Source organism: Aotus nancymaae, unplaced genomic scaffold (assembly GCF_030222135.1).
Source record: "Aotus nancymaae isolate 86718 unplaced genomic scaffold, 86718_ANA_hifiasm-v0.15.2.pri h1tg000010l, whole genome shotgun sequence".
Classification (NCBI taxonomy): domain Eukaryota; kingdom Metazoa; phylum Chordata; class Mammalia; order Primates; family Aotidae; genus Aotus; species Aotus nancymaae.
Window position 1 is genome coordinate 64182342 of NW_026988421.1, and position 20060 is coordinate 64202401.

At 37.5% G+C, this 20060-nt stretch overlaps 1 protein-coding gene across 1 annotated transcript in view; it reads right to left on the reverse strand.

Annotated features, from left to right (window-relative positions):
* Positions 1-20060, reverse strand: part of MICU1 (mitochondrial calcium uptake 1) — a 233556-nt gene that overhangs the window by 106807 nt on the left and 106689 nt on the right. Inside the window, exon 6 of the mRNA XM_012460264.2 lies at positions 11175-11289. Within this exon, the coding sequence (XP_012315687.2) occupies positions 11175-11289 (115 nt within the window). The remainder of the gene's footprint in view (positions 1-11174; positions 11290-20060) is intronic.

Sequence of the window (20060 nt, forward strand, 5' to 3'; positions counted from 1 at the left end):
TTTCTTTGAAATGCTAAATATATTTATTGACTTGGATCATTCTTACTAATGCTAAGATTCACTAGGTAATGGTAATATAACTCAGAATTTGGCCCATGGCCATTGACAATATGAAATATTTTTGTGTGTTCTTTGTCTTCATATATGTCTTATCTAAAGTTATTAACCCTGTGAGTTAGTAGCCTGAAAACAGTTCTAGATAGCTTGATGGGGAGGCAATAATAAAACATTTATAATTGGGCGCAGTGGCTCACGCTTGTAATTCCGGCACCTTGGGAGGCTGAGGTGGGTAGATCACTTGAGCTCAGGAGGTTGAGAGCAGCCTGGCCAACATTGTGAAACTTTGTCTCTACTAAAAATACAGAAGTTAGCTGGGCGTGGTGGCGAGTGCCTGCAGTCCCAGCTACTTGGGAGCTGAGGAATGAGAATTCATTGAATCTGGGAGGTGGAGGTTAGTGATCCAGCAGTGAGCTGAGATCATGCCACTGCACCTGAGCCTGGGCAACAGAGCAAGACTCTGTCTCCAAAAAAAAAAAAAAAATACATATGTATGTGTGTGTCTGTGTGTGTGTGTGTCTGTGTGTGTGTGTGTTTTATCATTAAGCATCTTCCTTACTGTTTATTATTAATCTCTGAAAAGCTACCAGAAAAAATCAAAGCAAAAATGTTCGGTACCCAGGGCTTTAAAGTTTGGAGGCAGACTTAATGAAAATCTGGTTTAATTCATTATATTCTCATTTTGATTATCTCTTTAGATTTCACAGAATCAGTGGAGAAAATGAATTAAGTGTTTTCACAATAGCCAGATTTGATTAACTGAAAATTAAACCACATCCTCATTATGATGCATCTTTCTCACAAATATACAAGCCTTTTGAGATATTAACAATAGCATTCGAATGAAGTTGTATAGTATCTTATTTCTCTTGCCATGCTGAAGTCAGAAGCAGATCACAAAGTGCACGTGACTTGGAAAGTGTGATGCTGATCAGTGCCACTCCATCTAATGAAAATGTTATAAAACTTTTAGATGAAAATAAGTTTTTCAGGTCAAATGATGTCTTGAAAAATATGGGCAAGTCCTAACGGCTGAGATGTATCAACAGATACAAAGCAGTTACAGATCTTTCTTACTGGGACATTAGAGTTGGGGAAGTTACATAGAAAATTTGGTTTAGCGATTATCTTCATAATTTCTATGTCTGGAAATTATCTGCCATTGATCAATTGATGTTACGAGGAATAAGACTAAGAAGATGAAAGGCTGATCTTTTCCAGTGCTATTTTAGCCTATAAGAGGTGCTTAGAATTTCTGAAATACTCAATTACATGTTGTAAGGCCAAAAGTATTGCAATGTGTTATTTACCAATAACTTCCTTCTCTGGCATAACCTGTTTTTGTAGTTAATTCATTGGTTTTATAATAATGAAGCTTCTGTCAAAACAATAAAATAATGTTTGAAATATATCAAGTTATTTATAGATGATGTTGAATTCATTTTGAGTCAGCTGTATATAAGAACACTATGCCATTTCCAGTAGCCATAGTTGTCACAGAAAGTTGAAACAGTCACATATTTGAATCAACAACCACAAGACACTTTTAGTTCAGACAAGCAAGAAATAAGTGGCAATTGTGTTTAATCTCTCAAATCTGCCTGTGACTATATTAGAAGATTAAAATATTTTTTAATCTGAAAAAGGAAATTTATCCTTTGGGAATAATTGCTTGTGATTTGTTCAAGGCTAAGCAGAGAATAGAGACCAAAGAAGCAAATTGTGGCTTATAAAAAAAAAAAGATATAAATGTATTTTGACTATATCTTGAGGGAGATTTTACAGTTTTTTACCCTTGAGGTTCTCCTTATTAGCCCTTCATACTTTTATTTGAATCAGTCCCCCCTCATTGTTTTGAAAATTATAATATTCTCATAATGTAATAAAATTCTAATATTCATTTAAAATTTTGTGGAAACCTAGTTAGAGTCATGTGATTTCTGGAACCCTACCCTTTCAATACAAATAGTCAAGATGGGCCTATTGTCTGAAAAGAAAAGCGTATAGAATGAGGTGGTCAGGAGTATGTCTATATGCTATATGAGCTGATACTGCCACCAGAATTTTGTCCACATAAATTTTGTCCTCTCTTGAATAGCATATGTTGGCCTGTAAAGCTTTCTGCGACTTTTCCATGGAATCAATGCCTTGTGGTATCTGAGGCTCAGATGAGAGACGTAGAAGAGAGGAGGTTTGCCTTCCGTTCTCCTCTGCTCCTTAGACTCTCAGAAAGGAAACCCTAATGGGAAAGCAGGGAGTAAATCTGAAGGCTTCCTTCTTTCTTTTTATCTTTTTCTTTTTTTTTTTTTGAGACAGAGTCTTGTTCTGTCACCCAGGCTGTAGTGCAGTGGTGTGCTCTCAGCTTATTGCAACCTCTGCCTCCCAGGTTCAAGCCATTCTCCTGCCTCAGCCTCCAGAGTAGCTGGGACTACAGGCGCATGTCTCCATGCCTGGCTAATTTTTGTATTTTTAGTAGAGACGGGGTTTCACCATGTTGGCCAGGCTGGTCTCAAATTCCTGACCTTAGGTAATCTGCCTGCCTCAACCTCCCAAAGTGATGGGATTACAGGTGTAAGCCACTGCACCCAGCCAAGGCTTCCTTCTTTCTTAGGCCTCATTTATCAGTAGATGGAGCAGGAAAAGTAAAACTTCAAAACAGGCTGAATTCTCTGCCTTCTAGAAACTGACTTAACATGTAAAAGTATTCCTTCTTCTCATTTGACTTGTCCAATCAAAATTACCCTTCTCCTAGGATATCTCAACTAGGATTTTATTTTTTTTGTCATAATTTAAAAGCAATTTTCACATTAAATCATGAATGAATTATGGTGTCCCATAACAGCTACAGAGATATTTACATGAAAGACCTTGTATTTTTAGAAGAGATGGGGTTTCACCATGTTGGCCAGGCTTAATTCAAAAGGATCTCTAAGTAAGAAGAAAATTTAGTTGGTGGATAGGACATCAGTAAATAATATCTTGAATTGGGAACTATGTCATATGGCGTTGTATTTCCAGAGTATCTGATATTGTATTTAGCTAGTAGTAATTCTAAAAATATTTGAATGAAAGCATATTTGAGATGTGGCTTCTCTGAGTTCCTTGTAGGTGGAAAGGAGACCCATGCACCCATCTATCACTATACCATAGACTTCAGTGTCAAGTGGACCTCAGTGGACCTTTCTGCCATAGTCTCCCCTTCATGACCCTAGAGCAAAGTATGGAGACTTGCCCTGATCCCAGTCCCTTACAACTCCTCTCACTTCTCCTATATTCCTCAGTCTCTACTCTGTCCTGTTTTTCTTCTACTGATGGTTGTGATGGCTCTGTAGAAATTTAGCCCTCAATAACTGATGATGTTTAAAGATGGTATTTACTTCTGATCTATAAGCCCCACTTTTTCACACTGACTGCCTCTTAGAAGCAAGACTGGAATCAAATGTATTGGTTCATCTGTATAGCTGGACCTTTTGCTTAAACCCTTAGGTTAATAAGTGTTTGATCATGCTTCAGCCTTACTATGGTGTTGCTTACCTGCTCCTGAAACAACTGGTAAAAATGCTTATTTGGGCTGGGCGAAGTGGCTCACACCTGTAATCCCAGCACTTTGGGAGGCTGAGGCAGGTGGATCACGATGTCAGGAGTTCAAGACCAGCCTGGCCAACATGGTGAAACCCCGTCCTACTAAGAATACAAAAATTAGCCAAGCACGGTGGTGCGTGCCTGTAATCCCAGCTACTCGGGAGGCTGAGGCAGAAGAATTGCTTGAACCCGGGAGGCAGAGGTTGCAGTGAGCCAAGATCGTGCCACTGCATTTCAGCCTGGGCCACAAAGCAAGACTCCATCTCAAAAAAAGAAAGAAAAACAAATGCTTATTTGTTTGGGGAATTTGAAGGGTACACAAAGGGAATCAAGGCAGGAAATAGTGGTTGTCATTGAATGGCTTGCCTGATTACGGCCTATTTTGGAGAAGATACTGATATAGCATAGTATCTGGCATATAGTAAGAATTTCATATATATTTGTTGGCTAAATAAATATCTGGTATTTTTTCTGGCCAGGAACAGTGGCTCACTCTTGTAATCCCAGCACTTTGGGAGGCCAAGGAAGGTGGATTACTTGAACCCAAGAGTTCAAGACCAGCCTGGGCAACATGGTGAAACTATGTCTCTATTAAAAATACAAAAATTAGGCAGGGCACAATGGCTCACGTCTGTAATCCCAGCACTTTGAAAGGCCAAGGTGGGTGGATCACCTGAGGTCAAAAGTTTGAGGCCAGCCTGGCTAACAGGGTGAAACCCTGTCTCTACTAAGAATACAAAAATTAGTCAGGCATGATGGCTTATGCCTGTAATCCCAGCTATGCGGGAGGCTAAGGCAGGAGAATCGCTTGAACCCAGGAGGTGGAGGTTGCAGTGAGCCAAGATTGCACAATTGCATTGCAGCCTGGGCAACAGAATGAAACTTCGTCTCAAAAAAAAAAAAAAAAAAAAGCCAGGCATGGTGGTGCGTGTCTAGCTGCTCGGGAGGCTGAGGCAGGAGAATCAATGGAACCCAGGAGGCAGTGGTTGCAATGAACCAAGATTGTGCCACTGCACTCCAGCCTGGGCGACAAAGCAAAACTCCAACTCAAAAACAAATAAAATAAATAAATTAGCCTGCTGTGGTGGTATGTGCCTGTGGTTCCAGCTAATTGTGAGGCTGAGGTGGCAGGATCACTTGAGCCCAGAAGACACGGGTTGCAGTGAGCTGAGATCATACCACTATACTGTAGCCTGGGTGACAGAGCAGAACTCTGTCTCAAAAAAAAAAGGTCCAAATGATAACTTCGTATAGATACCATAATTTACATAATTTATATTGCTCCAGGCATCCTCAGCCTCCTGCCTAGTATTTTTTAATGTCTTAAGGGACTAGTTTTTCTCTATGTATGTATACATGATAAAAGCTAGAAAATTAAACAGACTATCTAAATTTTTTCTGTTTGAACACTAAATTGAAAAAACAGCTTTTGGGTGAATGCCAAACACAGTCACATGTAAAGAGTGTCCTTCAAATTGGCATAGGTTAAATACAAAAATTTAGTTTCTTTATTAAAGTAGCTAGTTGTCTTTTTTTTGTTTTGTTTTTTTGAGACAGTGTTTTGCTTTTGTTGTGAAACAAAGCGCAACAAAACAAAGGCTGGAGTACAGGTGCAATCTTGGCTCACTGCAACCTCCACCTCCTGGGTTCAAGTGATTCTCCTGCCTTAGCCTCCAAGTAGCTGAAATTACAGGGACCTGCCCCCTCCCCCAGCTAATTTTTTAATTTTAGGTAGAGATGGAGTTTTGCCATGTTGGCCAGCTAGTCTCAAACTCCTGACCAGGTGATCCACCTGCCTTGGCCTCCCAAAGTGCTGGGATTACAGGCATGAGTCACTGCATCTGGCCTAAAGTAGCTAGTTCTAAGCATCTATGCAATAAATTGCATCCTGGCATAAGCTGTCACTTTCACTATTATTATTTACTTATTTATTTTTATCCAACATAAGTCATCATGCTAGTATACACTTTGACTATTATTGAGCACATGGTATAGAATAAAACCACATAAAATGAAATGAAATTTAAGCAGATGATTATTTTTTTAAATCTCTGAAGTTAGGGATGATGGTCTATCACACAGACATATATAATTTGGGCATAAAACAGTAATATGAATTTGAAGAAAGTATATTCCTAAAGTAGAAAAGCACTGGCTTGCCTTCTAGAATTTCTCACTCAGGAACTCTTAGGAAATCCAAGGTTTTTGACATTGCTGGCATTGAATAATCTTTCTATAACACAACTGTCAAATAACAGTGTAAGGAAAACCAGTTTAAATAAAAGACTATTTCTGGCAGCTCTCTGAAAGTCATCTAATAACTGAGGCTGAGATAAAGCTCAAAGATAGGCTATATACTGTGAACTAGAAACTTCAGCTGTTTCTTTTCTTTAGATGTGAAAATATACATCTCTCTCTCTCTTTCTCTCTCTCTCTCTTTCTTAAGAATCGGAGCTGAAATGTATGTTTTGGAAAAAAATGTAAATGGAAGAAAAACAGTTGTTAAAAGGAGTAAATGCCTATACAGCTGAAGCCTTGCTGGAGGAATTCACAATCTTCTTATGAAGTTTTAAAACCCTTTCATTGTTCTTTTATTTCATTTTTGGGTTCTTAACATGTAGTATTTCATAATATTTAGAAAAACTTGCCAATTGCATTAAATAAACAGATCACACTGATAGAGAATAAAGAGCTCTTTTTAGCCATTGCAGAGATAACATGTTATGATAATAAGCTCATAGTAACCATCCCATGTAATTTCATTGTCTTAGGATTTTCAAACACTAGCAAGACTGAGTTCATATGAATTTTAAGTCTGTTTGGAGAATATACATTATATTTCTAAGTGTTTTTTCTTTATGTTCAGAATTTACTGGAGTAGAAACATGGGTCTTCTGACTAGATTGGCCCTACAAGTCTGTCAGAAACAGCAGTTTAGCTGCCTCCTTCCTATTTTAATGGGGTCTGGCTACCCTTTGACTGACTATAGACCAGAAGATCCCAGAGCATGGGCTTGTCTAAGAGCTATGTGAAATGTCACCATCCTGGCTCTACCTTATGTCTTAGGTAGCTTGACCCCCAGGTCGGCCCTAAGGTTAAATTGTCCTAGAGTTGTTGTGCACATTCCACAAAACTGTATGAGATAAACTCTTTCGTAAGCTTACACCACTTCCCAGATGTCTGAAGAACTCCAAGAAACTGAAATATTAGGGTTGATTACCACTTTAAAGAGGCAGTTTTCCTCCTCTCATTTCACTACCAAATTCATAGTGTTCCCAAAATATTTGTATGCCAGGATTAACTACTGGAATTGACCCTTAAATTTAATTGACTATATAATACTGGTGAGAGCACAAATTATTGGCAGAACCTTTTCAGAGTCTTGATGGTGTTTATCAGACACTTTCAAATGTTGGTCCAGCAATTCCTTTTCTACATGTTTAGGCTAATAATCACATGTATAATGATATTAATGGTCAAAAAATAAACTAGAAAGAACTCAGGCCAGGCACAGTGACTCACACCTGTAATGCTAGAACTTTGGGAGGCCAAGGCAGGTGGAATGCTTGAGCCCAGTAGTTCAAGACCAGCCTGGGCAACATGGCGAAACCCTGTCTCTACAAAAAATACACAAATTAATCGGGCATGGTGGTGGTTACCTGTAGTCCTAGCTATCCAGGAGGTGAGGTGGGAGGATCACTTGAGCCTAGAAGGTCAAGGCTGTGATAAGCTGTGATTGTGCCACTGCACTCTAGGCTGGGTGACAGAGTGAGACCCTTTGTCAATAAAAGAATAATAAAATAAAGTAAAATAAATAAAAATTAAATACATACATAAAAATAAACTAGAAAGAGCTCAAATATCAAACAATGGCTAAACCCAGTTATAATAAATCTATGCAATGACTTTTATATAGTTCTTGATATAATGTATGTAATGCAGAGATTTATTATCATAGAAAAATATTCATAATAATATATTGATAACGCAAAACATACCTATTCTGTTTTGGAAAGTAGGGGAAAACGGGTGTGGGGGTGTGTGTGTGTGTGTGTGTGTGTGTATACATGTACATGGATACATATACATTTTATTTTATTATTTTTTGAGATGAAGTTTTGCTCTTGCTGACCAGGCTGGAGTGCAGTGGCACAATTTTGGCTGACTACAACCTCCACCTCCTGGGTTCAAGTGATTCTCTGGTGCTCAGCCCAGAATGGCTATTATTAAAAAGATAAAAGGTAAGAGATGCTGAAGAGGCTGCAGAGAAAGGGGAATGCTTATACACTGTTGGTGGGAATGTAAATTAGCTCAGCCACTGTGGAAACCAGTTTGGCAATTTCTCAAAAAACTAAAAAAAAGAACTACCATTCAACCCAGCAATCCCATTACTAGATATATACCCAAAGGAAAATAAATTGTTCTACCAAAAAGACACATGCACTTGTATGTTCACCACAGAGCTATTCATAATAGCAAATACATGGAATCAATCTAGGTGCCCATCATGAGTGGCGGCCTGGTTAGAGAAAATGTGGTACACAACACTATGGAATACTACACAGTCATAAACAAGAATGAAATCATGTCCTTTGCAGCAACAAGGATGTAGCCGGAGGCCATCATCCTAAGTGAATTAACACAGGAACAGAAAACCAAATACTGCACGCTGTCACTTGTAAGTGGGAGCTAAACACTGGGTACATGTGGACATAAAGATAGGAACAACTGACACTGGGGACTACTAGAGAGGGTAGAAGGGGAGGGGGACAAGGGCTGAAAACCTACCTATTGGGTACTATGCTCACTATCTGGGAGATGAGATCATTAATACCCAAACCTCAGCATCACACAATATGATGTAACAAATTTGCACATGTACCCTCTGAATTTAAAATAAAAGTTGAAATTATAGAAACAAAAAACAAGCAAAAAAACAAAACCCAGTGATAAAGACAGTCTTAAAATCATACCCTGATTCTATTTTCTTCATTCATGACAAATACAGAAAGTAATTTAAACAGTAAACACTTTATTGTAAATCACTCACCACATTCAAACTAGGAGTTGAGCACCATGAAGTAAATATGCTGGGAATGGCAGAGCTACTTGGAGGGGTTTCTAGAACCCAAGGGTCAGTGTGACTTTTTAAAAACATGATTTTAAGTGGTTAAGGGAGCTACACGTTGTACAAGATACTCTGAATGTTCTATTCTGTGGTCCTTCTGACACTTAGAAAGATATGAAGGTAACAGGACTAAGCAGTGGATACAAATTCAAAGCTTATTTCAGCTCAACAAAGATTTACTAGAACTACTTACAAGTATACATTAGATATCAATATAGGTCTCTTCATTTAATGCAGTAGCCTTTCTGTTATATCATGCCTATTTGCTGTATAATAAATTCTGTCCAAAGTCACAAAAATATTTTAAAAATTCCCACCAATTTGGGCCATTAAAAAAATGATAATGTTTATGGATCCTTAAAAACCAGACATGAAGTAACATGTTGTGACAGAATAAAAAAATAAAAACCAACACAGATTTCCACTAAATACTAGGCACTAAACTATTAATAGCTACTTTATATTCATGATGTCATCATCATTCTCAAATAAATCATTTGGGTTTGATATTATTGCCCTCTTCATTTTATAGACAAAACAGAAGAACAGATCAATTGTCTTGCCCCAAATCACAAGCTAAGAAATGGTGCTAGGATCTGAACTAGAGATGCTTTTAAAAGCACATTATGATCTTAAGTTGTATGTTGCTGGAGTTATTTTGGATTTCCATAACAAATCAGTATGTGTTTTCATTGCTAGAGCACTGCTCCACCATGTGAATTTATTAAGATACCTTGGTGTCCCAAAGTCAGCTGTGGTAATCTTGATTTCCCTGTCAATCCTTGCACAGAGGAATAAGAATGAAAGTGGTCACAGGCATGGCAGGACATGTATATGCGACTTATTAAAAACTATCTTCTTGTAGTTTTATGTTTACAGATGGCTGGCTTGGAGAAGGTGAAAAGAGATGGTTATTTTTGTTTGATATGTCCCAGACAAAAAAAAAATTGAAAATCAATTCTTTCAAACATACAAATCTGAACTCTGGTTCACTTTAGGTAGATTTCAATAGACTATACATGGAGAGCTATGAACATAACATTTTGTTTAGTTTTTCTGAATGGTTAAAAAAAAGTCACGCCAAAAAGAAATAAAAAAATCACTTTGTTAATTAATGCTCATCAACAAAGCTATTGATAGTTTTTAAAAAATCAGAAATTCCAAATTAGCTGGGCATGGTGGCGCGTGCCTGTAATCCCAGCTAATCGGGAGGCTAAGGCAGGAAGAATTGCCTGAACCCAGGAGGCGGAGGTTGCGGTGAGCTGAGATCGCGCCATTGCACTCCAGCCTGGGTAACGAGCGAAACTCCGTCTCAAAAAAAAAAAAAAAAAAAATCAGAAATTCCTCAGTGCTCTGAGTCAAAATTGAATTTTGTGTATTCAGAAGTATTCCTCCAAGGTTAAAAAATGAATATTCGGGCCGGGCGCGGTGGCTCATGCCTGTAATCCCAGCACTTTGGGAGGCCGAGGCGGGTGGATCACGAGGTCAAGAGATCGAGACCATCCTGGTCAACATGGTGAAACCCCGTCTCTACTAAAAATACAAAAAATTAGCTGGGCATGGTGGCGCGTGCCTGTAATCCCAGCTACTCAGGAGGCTGAGGCAGGAGAATTGCCTGAACCCAGGAGGCGGAGGTTGCGGTGAGCCGAGATCGCACCATTGCACTCCAGCCTGGGTAACAAGAGCGAAACTCCGTCTCAAAAAAAAAAAAAAGAATATTCAACTCAATTAGGTCAATCGAGTCAATTTTCTTCTTTAGTGGAGGAAATGATAGATCAAAATGTGTTTTATTGGAGAACCAGTAAGTTAATGAAGGATACAGTAGTAGGCAATATATGACCCACTGTGACAGAATACAGAGTTACAGACAGTTAAAGGTAGATGTCACTTATTTTTTTTGCTGCTGTTGTTGTTGAAACAGGGTCTCACTGTTGCCCAGGCTGGAGTGTGGTGGCACGATCTCAGCTCACTGCAACCTTCGCCTCCCAGGCTCAGGCCATCCCCCCACCTCATCCTCCCACCTCATCCTCCTGAGTAACTAGGACTACAGGTGTGCTTTTGCAGAGATGGGGTTTTCACCATGTTGCCCAGGCTGGTCTTAAACTCCTGAGTTCAAGTGATCTGCCCACCTTGGCCTCCCAAAGTTCTGGAATTACAAGTGTGAGCCACTGTACCCGGCCTTTTTGTTTTTAACTTTAGTTTGATACTTTTTCTTTTTTTCTGCCTCTCTCAGGTGGTTCTATACACAAGTTGTAGTAAATTCAAAACAAATGAAATTTCACATAACTTATAATTCATTATAATTCATTAACTCTACCAATGTGCCTTGTTTTATAAACATATAAACAATTATGTTTATAGTCCTGTATCTGCTCTACAAATGGAAAAACAAAACATTTATACTTACTGGAAAGAACAGTTGTAAGGAAAATGTAGTCTGAAAAGGATATGAGCCCACATTCTCCAAGGGTGTAAAATATACTGCCTTCATCAGCAAATTTTTCTCGTTCCTGGGAAATTTTCTATAAAATGTATGGGTTCCACCAAAAGACAAAAATATATAAGTGAATTAGAATATAAATAGTAAGAGATGAATCACCATTTATCTGAAATTTTATGCTATTTATCATAAGCGTTTCTCTGATGGCCATTCAAAAATCAATGGATCCTTTGCAGTTTTCAAGATGATGAAAATTTCAAGACAAAAATTATTTTTTCATTTTAACACTGGCTCAATATGAACAGTAGAAAATAATTTCTATGTTAGAACCCTCTATCACTGAGCATTGTATATGTTCATATACAGGCCCACTTCAGAACAGGTTTTGTTTCTCAGTTTGAAAAACAATCCACCTTCTTCTACAGAGGTATAAATAGTAGTAAACAAGCAAACAAACACATGAAAAAACTAAAAGGAAATCAGTTTTGTCCAAGAAAAACTATACTGATAGTGATTAGAAAGGAAGAAGTGAGCAACTATTTCCAAGGTCCATAAAAATGCTCAGAAAACCAATTTTTGAAATACTAATTTTAATTTTACTTTGCAACCCCAAGAATCTTAGTTTCAGAATATACAACAGTATGCAGAGTGAATAGCATCTCTGAAATATAATAACAAATCAGTTACTGTTACCTTAACTGAGGCTCCTAAATTTCAGCTATTTGATGAAACTGTCTCCTAAAACTTAGTTTTTACTCTAAATACATAGTTTTTTTTTTTTCTTTAGTCTATAAATCTCACAAAGAAAGTTAGTTCTCAGCTTTATTAATTGTCTGCCTGGCAAGTGGTCTCTTCCTGGGTGTTTAAACAAGCTTACCCTGTTTTCTGAATTCTTAGCCAAAGCATAAACTTAGTGGTGACATTGAATATATTTTCAAAAACTGAAAAGGATCCACCAAAAGTTAGACTTGAAACTAATTTCCACAAGTTCTGGACCACCAAAAATATTTAAGGAATTATTCTAAGTATAAAATAATAGATTTAAAAAACCCAAACCAATAAAGCACAATCAAAGTAATAATGTCATGCAAGCATAAAGTAAGAGACAGCATTGCAAGCATAACTTCAAGAGGAGCATCATGAAAACTAAACCAACAAGCACCATCACAACAGCATCCAGTTACACAACTATCCAATGGGTTACCTCTGTCTAGTGGAGATCCCATCATAAACCACAAAGGAAAGAAAACTGGTTAACCAACTGAAAATACAAGTAGTACCAACGAATCATCATGAAGTCAGTTTGCACGATCTTCTTAATAAACTCATTCAAAATAGCCTCTACTAGATATTTACTTATTCATAAGAACAGTAGCTGTGGACAGGTTAAAGTGCATAGGTGAATACCAGTAACACAGTACTAGGTTTTGATGGCGCTTCTACTTAGGAGAACTTTGCTGACTTCTTTCGTGGCTGACAGAAGGCACAGTACTGTCTGATAGCATTTAGAGATTACTTCTTTGAGTTGACAACAAAAATTAGCATAGTCCAGTATGTTCTTACTAAGGTTAGATCTCATACCACACTTGATCTTTTTAACAAGAGACCGAACAGAAATTTCAGACAAAAAAAGCTACTGGACGAGAACTAGAACAGCAAAGCTTTCCACCAGGGAGTTAATATTTAAATTTCTCAAAATAGAAGAAAAAAAAAGTTGCATTTTTCACATTACCCAAAATACTGCAAAAGTAAGGTATGTGAACAGAAAAAAATATACAAAATGAGAATAGGTGTCCAAAGGCTATTACCAGCCATAACAATAAATGTGTATAGAAGCTAATACTTAATAATAATGATGTAATAAGCTTATGGGGAAATTGCTGTAAGTAATTAAACTAAATAATATAGTGCAAGCCACAGGTTGAGAAACAGACAAATGTCTAAGGATGGAGTGAAATGAGGCAGCTAAGCCAAAGGAGAATACCTAACATTATTTTTCAAACATCACCTGGGCCATGTTGATGCCGAGAAGATAACACAAAGACAAATCCAATTTTGTTGGTTACAAAATTTAAGTATGATATAACTTCAAACTCACAGAAATGTTGAAAGATTAGTATAAATTCACCAACAGTTTACATATTACACAATTTGCCTTGTATTTTTTCAGTGTGCCACTTTGAAAGTAAATTGGAAACACCATACCCCTTTACCCTTAAATACCTCAGCATAGATTTACTAGGAACAAAGACATTCTCTAATGTTCACAATCCCAAATGCCATAATCTTGAACAACAAAATCCCCAAAGATCAAAATTTCTAAAGCCTAAAATCCCCAAAATGTAATTCTGATACATAATTTATAACACAGTATACACTAAATACAACCAGGAAATTTAGTAATGATACACATACTATTATCTAATCCAGTCCTTTTTTTTTTTTTTTTTTTTTTTTTTTTTGAGATAGAGTCTCTTCTGTCACCCAGGCTGGAGTGCAGTGGCACTATCTCAGCTCACTGCAACCTCTGCCTCCCAGGTTCGAGCCTCAGCCTCCTGAGTAGCTGCGACTACAGGCATACACCACCATGCCCGTCTAATTTTTGTAAAGACAGGGTTTTTGCCATGTTGGCAAGGTTGGTCTCAAACTCCTCGTCTCAGGTAGTCTACCCACCTTGGTCTCCCAAAGTGCTAGGATTACAGGTGTAAGCCACTGCAACCAGCCAAATCCAGTCTATTTTCAAGTTAACAAACTGTCCCAATAATTTCCTTTATAGCTATTTTCCCCAGATCAAAGATGTAATCCACAATCATAAACTGCATTTAGTTATCATGTCTCTTTAGTCTCCATTAACAAAGAACAGCCTTCTTTGTCCTTTATTTTTTCCTGTAGGAGGTTTATTGGTTTTCATTGTGATAAATTCACCATTTTAACCATTTAACCACACAATACATGGGCCTTTTAGGTTTGGTTTCTTTCACTTAACATGTTTTTTAGGTTCACCATGCTGTAGCATGAATCAATATTTAATTCCTTTTCATTGCCAAATAATATTCACTGTATGGGGAGGTGATCATAACACTATATCAAAACACTATCATCCAGAATGTTGAAATCCCCAAAGATCAAAATTCCTAAATCTAAAATTCTAAAAATATAATTTTGGAAAAAATAAAAATTATTTAAAAGTTATTTGCTTACATTTTTAAAGGGGATTTGAAAAACATAAAAATGTGACAGAACACTTTGAGTAGATGAACAATGTTCATAAAGAAATGGCTCAAAGGGGAAATGTGTAAATGCCTATTACTAGTTAGTAATTGTATGTGTCCCAGCTTTATAACTGCAGTCATCTGAAATACCCGGAGAACAAACCTAAGTCTTTTGATGAGATCACTTAAAAAACACAATGGGTTGGCCAGGCGTGGTGGCTCACACCTGTAATCCAAGCACTTTGGAGGCCAAGGTGGGAGGATCACCTGAGGTCGGGAGTTCAAGACCAGCCTGACTAACATGGTGAAACCCTGTCTTTAAAAAAAACAAACAAACAAACAAACACAATGGATCATCACTGCATACACAGTTACCCAAAGAGCTGGGATCTTGAGAAATTTTATCTTTCACAAATGCAGAGGTACAAACCAGGTAATTTCTTCATTTATTGAGGAAGTTTCAATGTTTTTACATAAGTGCACAATGCTTACACACAATCAACGCTGTGATAAAGCACTTTCCTGAAGTCAAATTTCTGATATCCACAGCAGCAGCAGAAAACTCTGTCCCAGCTATCAGAGACCCATTTGTTCTCTCCAGACCCCTAGCTGATTGGACGGTGCCCACCAACGTTGAGGGCAGATATTCCCCATCTAAATCCAATCAGATTCACACGCTAATCTCCTCTCCCTAACAGAAACACCCAAAATAATGCTATACCAGGTTTCTAGGTATTCCTTAATCTAGTCAAGGTGACATTTAAAATCACTGATACCTAAAATTAAGTCCACAAGTTTACCCTTGTCAACGTGGCACCCATACACAGCTCCTTAAGCCATATTTAACTCCCAAATAAAGATGATAATAAGGTAAGGGATTTTGATCTTTTGGGATTGTCTTTTGAGATTATGACCCAAACCCCACTGTATGTATATACCACAGTTTATCTATTCATATGCTCAAAGACATTTAGATTATTTCCACCTTTTGGTTATTCATGAGTATCTATTTGAGTACCTGTTTTCAACTCTTTTGGCAAGTACTAGGGAGAGGAATTGCTGGGTCATATGGCACCTCTATGTTTTTGGTTTTTGTTTTGTTTTGGGACAGTGTCTCACTCTGACGCTCAGGCTGGGGTGCAGTGGTATGATCTTGGATCACCGCAGCCTCGACCTCTGGGGCTCAGCTCAGGTGATCCTCCCATCTCAGCCTCCCCAGTAGCTGGGACTACAGGAACATGTCACCATGCCTGGCTATTTTTTTTATTTTTTGTAGAGATGGGGTTTCGCCATATTGCCCAGGCTGGTCTTGAACTCCTGGAGTTGAGCGATCTGCCTGCCTCATAATGCTGGGATAAAAGGCATGAGCCACCATGCTTAGCTGGTTGTTTTAAAACAGGAGGAGGTTGCTCTCTCGCACAGGATGGAATGTAGTGTACAATCATGGATCAGGGCTGCACCCCTGACCTCCTTGGCTCTAAGCAATCCTCCCAGCTCAGCCTCCTAAAGTACTTGGATTACAGCACCATTTACATTCCCATAAGCAATGTAAAAGGATTCCAAATTCTTCACATCCTCACCAACACTTCTTCGTTTTTTGTTTTTAATTATAGCCATCCTCATGGATATGACATGGTATCTCATAGTGATTTTGTTTTACATTCCCCTAATACCTAATGATGTTCAGCATCTTTTCATGTGCTTGTTGTCCATTTGTATATCTTCTTGGAGAAATGTCTATCCAAGTCCTTTGCTCATTTTTGTATTGGTTATTTCTCATTTTGCTGTTGAGTTCTAATCAATGTTATTTATATATTCTGAATACTAGATCCTTATCATATATGTTATTTGCAAATATTTTCTCCTATTCCGTGGGTTGCCTCTTCACTCTTGATCATGTCCTATGATGCAGAAAAGTTTTAAATATTGGTGAAATCCAATTTATCTATTTTGTTATTTGTACTTTTGATGTTATATTTAATATTTCATTGCCAATCTAAGGTCATGAGGATTTACCCCTACTTTTCTACTGAGGGTTTTATAGCATTTGCTCTTATTTTTAGGTTACTGATTCATTTTGAGTTAAAGTTTTTATACAATGTGAAGTAGGGGGTCCACCTTCATTCTCTTGTATGTAAATATCCAGTGGACCTCATACCATTTGTTGGAATGGTATGACCTTTGCCACTGAATGGTCTTGACATGCTTGTTGAAAATCAATTAACCATAGATAAGTGAATTTATTTCTGGACTCTCAATTTTCTTCCATTGTCTGTGTTTATGCCAGTACATTATTTACATTTTTATAAATTAAAAATATTATAGTAAAATGTGTATTTTACTGCATATTTTTAAAATTTTGTAAATTAAAATTTACCACTATAAACATTTTAAAGTCTCTTTAGTTCTGTGCATTTTTTTCATTCCTTTTCCTCTCTGCCTTAGATAACATCAATTGACCTGTATCTTCCAGTTCCCTAATTCTTTCTTCTGTCTGCTCAAGTTTGCTAGTTGAATCCCTCTAGTTAATTTTTCAACTCAGCTCTTGTACTTTTCAGTTCCAGAACTTGTATTTGGTACCTTTTAAATAATTTCTACATATCTATTGAAATTTTCTGTTAGTTCATATATCATCCTTCTTTTAGCTATTTATACTTTAAACAGTTGATCTAAAATCTTTGTGCAGTAAGTATAATGTCTGTGCTTCCTGTAGGATACTTCCTATTTCTATTTTTTTCTGTGATTGGGCTATAATTTATTGTTTCTATGTATGCATAACTTCCTGTTGAAAACTGGACATTTTGTATATTATATTGTGGTAACTTTGGAATCACCTTCTTCCCCTTCCTCAGCGTTTCTTGTTGCTACTTATTGTGGGTTGTAGTTTTATGTGTAGTGACTTTATTAAACTCTTTTTGTAAAGACTATATTCTTTGTCAAGGTTGTCACTCAAGTCTCTGTTCTGTTACCTTGGTGATCAGCTAGTGATTTGGCAGGTTTCCTTAAATGCCTGGAGCCAAAGGAGGAAAAATACTCTCTGGATTTTTTCAGATTGGCTCTGTATTGGGCATTTCTTCAATGCTTTGCAAGACCACTTAGAACTCTGTCTTAGCCTTAAGATTCCTGCTTGCATGGAGCTTAGATGTCAGCCAGACATGAAAGCTTAGGATCTTCTAAGGTTTCTTCTGAGCATTCATTCAGCCCTAGGCCTTCTAGACTTCCTGTACATGGTGAAGCATTTCAAAGCACTTGTTCTCCCATGTATCTCCTTACACAGCCTCTTCCCTCCCAGGCTATTTGGTTTGTCTGTTGCTTGTCCCAGGCTGCTACAGTGAGTATTATTTACCTTTAAATGCTTCTGACAAATGCTGCCCCAGGACCCTAAAAGCTCTGAGGCAGGTGAAACAAAGGCAAGCCTCGAAGCTTATTCCTTAGGGAGCCACCATACAGGTTGATGACCACATTCAAAGTCCTCCAAGAACATGATCCACATTGCTCATTCTGGTACAGCAAGCTCTGTCAGGAACATGGGCTGCTGTCCTTATGGCTGCCACTGCATGGGGGAGATGGGGTGGTCACCAGGTAAGTTAAAATATAATGTTTTCTGAACAAATTTTAGCAGCTTCTGTCTTTTTAAAGCATTCCCCTGGTAGTTGTAAGTCTTTGATTAGATTCTAGAGATCTGAACAAGTTGACTGACAATTTTTGGCAGCTTAATTTTTGGTTTAATGGAGGGATGCAGTTTTGGAGTTCCCTGTAGTTTTGGAGTTCCCTGCTCTGTCATTTTTTTTCTCCCTTTATACTTCTTAACCTTGACAGTTTTAAAAGGCACAGGTGTTATATTGCAGAATATCCCTCATTTTGAATTAGTCTGATGTTTCTTTATGATTAGATTCATATCTATCACAAACTATGAATTCATATTGATACCTGTAATTTATTTCTAGGATAGAATACAGTCTTATCCCTCACACATCTGTTACTTCTCCAAAAATGAGAAACTTGGTTCCCATTATCATCAATATACTCAAGCTTAGAATACACAAAAAGGAGTTTCACAGCTGCTAATCCTATCTCTGCAGATAACGAACAAGCATACCTTTTAGAGTTCAACATTTGTTACTTTTTTTTTTCCCCCGAGTGTAAGTCCCTAGTAACTTTCAGGGGACTTCCCTGTACTCACTGGCCTTGTTTATTAACTTTTTGTTAACTATTTTTTCTTTTCTTTTTTTATTGTACTTTGGGCTCTGGTGTTACTTTTTAAAGGAAAAGTTATATATGTTGAAATGCAAAAATCTAATGTATAATACACATCTTTATCAAGATATTGAACATTTCCATCATTCTGAAAGTTCTCTTAAGCCCTTCCATAGTAAATTCCTACCATACTTTCACCATAGATGAGTTTTGCCTGTTCTAGAACTTCATATAAATGGTATCACTAGCATATACTTTGGTGTCCTGCTTCTTTGGCTCAGCATAATGTGGGGGAGATTCGTCCACACTGTAGCCATCAGTAGTTCATTTTTATTGCTGAGTAGTATTTTATAATGATCGTTAAAAATTAAAATATATAATAAATGCATTACTTATCACAATAATTTATTTTGTGTATGATGATAATATATACAAATAATACAATTTATTCATTCCTCACTGATAAACACTTAAGCTCTTTTCAGGTCTTGACTATTCTGACTTTCCTCACATTTGTTGTACCTTTTTTACTTGCACCATAAAATGGATGAAGGTTCTAGGTGCTCCACGTCATTGCCAACATCTGTGTTGGCATCTTTAATTTTAGCCATTCAAGTGGATACGTAGAGGTATCTCATTGTGGTTTTATTGTGCATTTCCCCAGTGACCAATGTTGCTGAATACTTTTGTTTATTGGTGATTCTTTATCTTTCTCTGGGTATCTGTTCAAGATTTTTGCCCATTTTTAATTGGGTTATCTTTTTGTTACTGATCTATAGTAGTTAATCATATATTATGGATATGAGACCTTTGTCGATGTGGTAGCCAGACTCCAAGATGACCCAAGTGATTGTTGCCTCCTGCTACTCCTGTACTTACACAGTCTTTGTCTCCTCCCACTAAATCTGGGTTGGTCTATATGACCAACAGAATACAGCTAAAGTGATGATATGAGACTTTTGAGGCTTGGTCAGAAAAGACACCTTGCTCTGTTGGAAAAGGCCAGCTGCCATCTGAATAGAACACTTAAGTAGGCCTGTGGAGAGGACTACAGGAAGAGGATCTGAAGCCTCTCACCAACAGCACTATTTTACCAGCACAAGTGAGTGTGCCACCTTGGAAATGAATCCTCATCCTCGGTCAATGGGGTGACTCACATCCCAGCCAACATCTGACAGCAACCTCATGAGAAAGCCTGAGCCAGAACCATCTAGCCAAACTGCCCCCAAATTCCTGATTCACAGAAAGTATGAGAAACAAGAAATAATTATTACTGTTTTAAGACACTAAGCTTAGATTTGTTACTCAGCAACAGAAAATACAGTCAAATATATCCACTGAAAATATTTTCTGCCAGTATGTGGCTTGTAATTTTTGTTTTGACAATTAGAAGTTTTATAAATATATAAGTAAGACTTTCACAAAGTCCAGTTTATCAATTTTT